At 37.8% G+C, this 7,977-nt stretch overlaps 1 protein-coding gene across 1 annotated transcript in view; it reads left to right on the plus strand.

Annotated features, from left to right (window-relative positions):
* bmf1 (BCL2 modifying factor 1) overlaps positions 1–3,391 on the plus strand; it is a gene marked incomplete at its 3' end in the record, with an annotated part of 37,499 nt that extends 34,108 nt beyond the window's left edge. The window contains exons 6-7 of the mRNA XM_083908057.1: positions 3,140–3,194; positions 3,366–3,391. Coding sequence (XP_083764183.1) covers positions 3,140–3,194; positions 3,366–3,391 — 81 coding nt within the window. The remainder of the gene's footprint in view (positions 1–3,139; positions 3,195–3,365) is intronic.
* Between the last annotated feature and the right edge of the window lie 4,586 nt (positions 3,392–7,977).

The following is a 7,977-nucleotide window of genomic DNA, read 5'->3' on the forward strand; positions in this document are numbered from 1 at the left end:
AAATTTGCTAAGGACAAAGAAAAAAAATAACTAAGTACAACAAGCTGAAGAATCAAGTAAAGAAAGACAACAAAGTTAAAACATTACAAATAATGAAGTGGAAATGCTATAAGTTAAACATTTACTAACAAAGTCAATGACTGAGTTTAAAAAAACTGGAGCTAAAGACAAAGTACAAGCTCAGTATAACAGAGCAAGTGTCAGTCAGCAGAAAACAGATCATCAGCTGAGACGACAAAGAAAACGCTCAAAGTTTAACTGTAAACTTTGACAGAGACGTTTTCAGTAACTGTCAGTGATCGTAGTAACGCACAACTTCAGTGATAAGTGTGAGACGACACCACCTCTGAAGTTGTGTCACTACGATCGCTGACAAAGTCACTGAAGACGTCTCTGTCAAAGTTTACAACTGTTAGTTTGAGGTTAAAACTTTGTCGTCTCAGCTGATAATCTGTGTTCACCTGCTGACAGACACAAGTTGAATATATCTAAGAAAATACAAATTGACTTTTAGCACAAAATACTACCAACAGCAATGTTTGTCATTAATTTTTAGCTGTATTTAGATAAACAAATAAACACTACAACAGTACAAATTTGCATATACTTTATGGAGATGTAGTGAAGCGAGGAAGAACAGAGTTTCTTCTCCACAGTTTGACTACATGTCCACGCTCATGGAGCAGACTCAATACACTGGTGAATACTCATCGTCTCAGAGCGATGGAAGAAGCAGCAGCCGACATCGTGGAGAAGATGATGGACGTCAAACCAGTTTCTGCAGAAGAGAAGACAGGACATGGTTTAACTGGTGCTCTTTCACAAGTCAAGTACAGATTATTGGGTTAAATATATTGTTAAATCTGAGAAACTGCACAAAGATTATCTTCGATTGTTGCAAAAATAATAATGTTATAAAATACATAGTAAAATTAACATTTTATAGAACGTTTAATCATTTGATTTGCCAGGTTAGGCAGGAGAATTAATAATTTTGTTTTTTCTATTAATAACAGCAATTTAATGTTCCTTTGAGGACATTGTGAGAGTAATATCTTTAATGGCGCGACAAGTTTTACACTAAATGGTCATTCTATTGACGCGTCACTGTTAAAAGAGCAATTCAATATGAATTATTTTTGTCATTTTTTCCCCACACAGAAGGTATTTAAAAAGTGGACAATACTAGATGTTAAATTAGACAAATCAGGATTCACATAAGAAGACACTGGTCTATTATCTTGCTAAAAATGGACTGAAATTATTATCACGTTATATTGAAGTGTTACCAGAATAATATGTCTACTTAGTATACAGTCTGTTTTTGTATAGAATTGGTCAATATATAAGCGTAGAAACAAAATGGACAAACTGTTTGTTTTCCTCGTGTCAGAGTGGAACAAGAAGCGGCGGACGGGTTCTTCGGTGTCTTCATGGACCGCGGGCCTTCGGTGTCTTCATGGCGGTTCGTCTTGTCTTGTCTTCGGTGTCTTAATGGCGTCTCGTCTTCTTCTCCAGCAGAACATTCTGGAACTCTTCGCTTTGGCTCGACGCGGCCCGACAGCTCCCCGACATCTCTGCCCTCTCAGACGGCTTGTAGCACGGTCTTCTTCTTCCTCTATACCTGGCCGCCGCCACACTTGACCTGCTAATCAAACGTTTGCTCCATTTCCCGTGATGCAGCGCTTCCTGTTTGGCGGTTTCACAAAGTGCTTTTCGGTGCACTAGCGCCACCTTCTGGATAGGAGTGTGGCTTTAAGTCATAAAAAAATACTTCGAAAACATTGTTCTCCAGAATTTCTCTGTACTATACAGATTTATCTTGACTTCTGCTCGTTGTTCTCTCAGTGTTTGTGGTTCCTAATTGTTCTGAGGACACTGCTCTAGAACACGTTCTATGGTTTCTGGATGAGCACACTCACGCTAACAATCAGTTTCCTCATTAGAACTCCAACCAACATTCTTTTGTATTTTATACAGATGTCTGCCTGTATCTTCTTACTATACTTCTTACTATCTTACTATATTTTACTTGGATATTAATGCTGCCTGTTTAGCATATTTATCTGCAATTTCATTCCCCATGACGCCTACATATATATTAATATTTTGTTCCACCTTAAATGAGTCGATTTTTTAAAGCTACTTCAACCTGAAATAAACAAATCTAATAATAATAATAACATATTTTTTAATGTTAACCCTTTAAAGTCCAGTATGTTTACACAACTACTCTTATTATTATTATTATTATCCGGCCCTGAGATGGTCATTGATTGGCAGAAACATTGATTTTGATGCACAGTTAGTTTTTCTGCAGAGGCAGATTCACTTTAATAATCTCAGTTTATCATAATATATGGTGATTTTCACTAGGCCTCCGGCTAGAAGTAAAGTATTTTTGTTTCCCCACTAAATGTTTATTGGCCTGTTTTGTTCTCAGATAAATAGAAAATACAAGAATAGTTTGAACCGGAAAAATATTTATTTTGAAAAATAGTCAAAAAAGTCATGGTATAGTATGTCGTCCAAAAATGGTCAAAAAAGTCATAGTATAGTATGTCGTCCAAAATTTCACTTTTTTTTGAAAAAAATTTTTGTCGTCCAAAATTTGTCAAAAACGTCATACGAGATTATGTTGTCCAAAAATGGTCAAAAAAGTCATAGTATGTCGTCCAGAAATGGTCAAAAATGGTCAAAAATTGTCAAAAAAGTCATAGTATAGTATGTCGTCAAAAATGGTCAAACACATCATACTATAGTATGTCGTCCAAAATTTCACAATTTTTTGGAAAATTTTATTGTCGTCCAAAATTTGACAAAAACGTCATACTATACTATGTCGTCCCACATTTGCAAAAAATGAGTTGAAAGGTCCGCATGTATAAGAGTGTGTAACAACAGTTTTAGTGTGACTATGGTACATATATGGAAAGTATGGAGAGGCCTTAACTGGTCAAACCTTTATGCAGAAAAGTATGTGCAGCTGTACTACAATGCACATACGGGTCAGTGAAGTCTTTAGTACTTTTCCACCACTTCTATTTTCATCCACACCAATATTCCTCTCTCTTAACAAATACGTTTGGTGGTTCACGAAACACAGTTTCATCTCCCCCATCTTCTCCGTGTCCAACAGTTGGCGGAGAACCCTGTGGAAAGGTCCAAGGAGAACAGTAACAGGATCTGGAGAGGTATAGGCTCTGGACTCCAGGCAGCAAAAACAATCATCTGGCTTCTATTGGGAGTCAGGAGAAAAGGCTCTCAGCCAATAATAACATCTCTCTCATCAACCGGAGGGAGAAAGAGAAGAGAGAGAGCAGCGAGGGGGAGTTAAGTGTCTCGCTTTTGTGTGTGTTGTGTAGGTGGCTCTGAGAGTTTGGGGGATTGAAACGTCGACGGGACTCATGTGCAACCACAAAAGCAGCCTCGTGACCTTTTGTTCTATCAAACACACACACACACACACACACACACACACACACACACACACACACACACACACACACACACACACACACACACACACACACACACACACACACACACACACACACACACACACACACACACACACACACACACACACAATCTGGTTTCCCTGACTTCAGAGGACATTACACATTACGACCATAACTACTACTGGACTAAACCTCACTAACCCTGACTTCACCATAACTTTAAAAAAAAAACATCTTCCACATAAATTGTACTTATTTGCATTATGAGGACTTGTTTGTTTTGTTCCCATAATGTGACTGTGTGAACTGAGTAAGGTCCCCACAACATAAGGAATACCAGGTACACACCCACACACACACACACACACACGATCTGGTTTCCCTGACTTCAGAGGACATTACATTGACTTTACACTCATTTCCTGGAGACTTGTACTTACTAACCTTTACCAGATCGACTAGTGGCCAAACCCCTAACTTCATCCTAACCGTTCAACGCTGTGTTGCTATGGGGGACAATAACAGTATCAGTAATACCTGGAACACGAACACACACACACACACACACACACACACACACACACACAAAGAAACTGTCAAACAATGTAAGTTAGAACAGGAGGCACATTCACAGAGAGCTGCAAAAAATGATATTTTATCAAGGACACAGCTCACACCAGACAACCGCAAGCGTATCTCTCGTTTCAGAATTTATACAACGCACGATAAAAGTCAACAAATACACAACATTCACATCGGAGATGTTGCAGAACTGAGACCTGCAACCATTTAGCTATCTCTTTAAAACGTGGGAAAAGTAGTACAGGGTATAATGAGAGGGGCAAAAAACAACAACAACAACAACAATTTGATATCCTGTGTTCCCTTGTGTGCGAATGTGTGTGTGTGTGTGTGATCGCAGTCTAACTAAAGGGATTAAAGAGACCTGTCTTAAATATTCTGTCTGGTTTCCCCTGAGGCCTCTGGTGAGGACAGATCCCTGCATGAATCACAGTGTGTGTGTGTGTGTGTGTGTGTGTGTGTGTGTGTGTGTGTGTGTGTGTGTGTGTGTGTGTGTGTGTGTGTGTGTGTGTGTGTGTGTGTGTGTGTGTGTGTGTGTGTGTGTTCATACGTCATGGACCTTGTTTATTTACGACTGCCCACTTTCTCGGTTTCTTCTTCGCTCTTATCTTTATTAGCCACCTTCTGCCAAAACACCATCAGCGGACTTCCAGTCAGTCTCACACATGTACACCAACGGTAAAAAAAAAAAAAATACTATTCCCGGTCTTCATTTCTGATTCGATGAGTCACATTCAAAGCTGCTGTAAAATGCCTCATAAATGCACACCTGTAGCCACCGGACAACCACACACACACACACACACACACACACACACACACACACACACACACACACACTGGTACTTATGTGTCATTTAGCGTTCAGCTACTGTTCAAACTCGGACATCTAAAGCACTTTGCACTGATGGTTTGTGGGGGGGATTTTTACACATGACAGCTTTTTTTTACACCCCGAACTCAGCACTCTCAACACGTCTTGTTCCCAAATGTCTGTCTGTTCGCAGCTGGAAGTGGGGAAGGCTGTGTTTCTGCAGCGTGTTGGCATGTAAGTTAAGCCCAGCATTCACTGGACGGGGGTTCCAGCCTTTTGTTCGGACATTCTGAACTGTCACAAAAAAAACGTTGGTCAAATTTGACCAAAACGTCATACTAAACTATGTCGTCCGAAATTTGACAATTTTATTGAAAATTTTATTTAGGTCCAAAATTTGACAAAAACGTCATACTAAACTATGTCGTCCAAAATTTGACAATTTTATTGAAAATTTTATTTTGGTCCAAAATTTGAAATTTTTTTGAAGAAAAATGTTTGGTCCAAAATTTGACAAAACAGTCAAACTATACTATGTCGTCCAAAATTTTACCATTTTATTGAAAATTTTATTTAGGTCCAAAATTTGACAAAAACGTCATACTATACTATGTCGTCCGAAATTTGACAATTTTTTATTGAAAATTTTATTTAGGTCCAAAATTTGACAAAAAACGTCATACTATACCATGTCGTCCAAAATTTGACAATTTTATTGCAAATTTTTTATTTTGGTTAAAAATTTGACAAAAATGTCATACTATACTATGCCGCCCGAAATGTGACAATTTTGTCCAAAATTTGACAAAAACGTCATACTATACTATGTCGTCCAAAATTTGACAAAAAGGTCATACTATACCATGTCGCCCGAAATGTGACAATTTTATTGAACATTTTATTAAGTCCAAAATTTGACAAAAACGTCATACTATACTATGTCGTCCAAAATTTGACAATTTGATTGAACATTTTATTTAGGTCCAAAATTTGAACTTTTTTTGAAGAAAAATGTTTGATCCAAACTTTGACAAAAAAGTCAAACTATACTATGTCGTCCAAAATTTTACCATTTTATTGAAAATTTTATTTAGGTCCAAAATTTGACAAAAACGTCATACTATACTATGTCGTCCGAAATTTGACAATTTTTTATTGAAAATTTTATTTAGGTCCAAAATTTGACAAAAACGTCATACTATACCATGTCGTCCAAAATTTGACAATTTTATTGCAAATTTTTTATTTTGGTTAAAAATTTGACAAAAATGTCATACTATACTATGCTGCCCGAAATGTGACAATTTTGTCCAAAATTTGACAAAAACGTCATACTATACTATGTCGTCCAAAATTTTACAAAAACGTCATACTATACCATGTCGCCCGAAATGTGACAATTTTATTGAACATTTTATTAAGTCCAAAATTTGACAAAAACGTCATACTATACTATGTCGTCCAAAATTTGACAATTTGATTGAACATTTCATTTAGGTCCAAAATTTGACAAAAACGTCATAGTATACAATGTCAAAATTTGAAAAAAAAAAATTTAACTGTGAACTGATACTCACTTCAGCTTGAAGTGGACTCTCCCTGTACATGCAATCAATAAATTAACACAAGTCTCACCTAGAGAGTTTGCATAAGAAAGGGTTTTTCAAAAGCAAATGGTTCCAGGTAGAACCTCAGCCCTTGTAGAAGGACCCTTTTGGAACCCTTATTTCTAAGAGTGTGTAAAGAGAAGCGACTTTGTAGATAAACTTTGGTCTTTGGTTACGTTTTCTTAAAGCAACATTACGATTATGAAACAGCCAAAACGTGTGCACGTCTGGGTTGAAAAGTTCAGAACTCAAGGGTGTTGTGTTGTGTTGTGTGAACATTAACTTGCATCCACCTGCACCAGACACTAAGAAAGGCTCGTCTGTGATGAGAGGATAACGTCTGCGGCTGTTGGTGCCTTTCATTACCGCGCCGCCTCCTGCACAGCTGATCTACTGACCTGAGGATGACATAGAAAATGCAGAAGTCTCTTTCACTCTCTCTCTGACACACACACGTGTCCTTGTATTCTTTGAGAGGTGAGTTTTACGTTTGAGCAGAACGTCCTTGTATAACCTGAAGCAACACTTTGATCCTTATCTTCTACTTTGTTGTCTCACTTTTGATTAAAACAAGAGTGTGCCACCAACTGGACTGGAAGGTCACATTTTTGATCTCTTAGAAATAAGGGTTCCAAAAGGGTTCTTCTACAAGGGTTGAGGTTCTACCTGGAACCATTTGCTTCTGAAAAAAACCTTTCCTGAAGAAAGGGTTTTTCAAGGGTTCTTGGTAACACTAATGGTTCCAGTAAGAACCATTTTGATGCAGAGAACCCTTTCCTGAATAAAGGGCTTTAAAAGGGTTTTGGTGGAACCCTCCAAAAGGGGTTTCAGGAGACAAAAAGGGTTCTCCTATGGGGACAAGCCGAAGAACCTTATATGGTTCTACTTAGCACTTTTATTTCTAAGAGTGTAGCAGACCTTTGTGGACATCTAATCAAATCCAAACTTTATTTATAAAGCACTTTAAAGACAACACAGTTGGCCAAAGTTGGACAGAAAACAATAAAAGTCAAAGCCAACATCTAAAATTGACTTAAAGGCCAAAGAGATTTAAAAAAAACTCTTCAAGGTGGGCGGAGTCATCATTGCACCGCTGCATGAAACTGCCGTGATTTTGTTTTACACGCGACACACACACACACACACACAGACGACTTTTCAGTGTAACTGAATCATTAGAATCAGTTATGTTCAGCATTTCCTCCATGACCAGAGCACACTGGACTGAAATACAGCGGCAGGGTTTGTGATGCTAGCAGTGCTGTCGCTAAATACGCCAGACTCCAAATTTTTAGACATTTCCCTGATATTTGTTGGAGATGAACCCACGTTTTTAGGGATTGTCAAGTCTTTTTTTTTTATCGAATCTAGAGTTCGGTATTGTTGGGCTTTGGGGTCACCTGTACGATTTTTTGTGTGTTTTCCATTTAAAGTCACACTTTTATTCATCCAAAGAGTTGCAAAATGAATAGACAATATAGTCAAGACATTGACAAGATTAGAAATAAGGATT

Source organism: Microchirus variegatus (assembly GCF_963457635.1).
Source record: "Microchirus variegatus genome assembly, chromosome: 21".
NCBI classification, from domain to species: Eukaryota; Metazoa; Chordata; class Actinopteri; order Pleuronectiformes; family Soleidae; genus Microchirus; species Microchirus variegatus.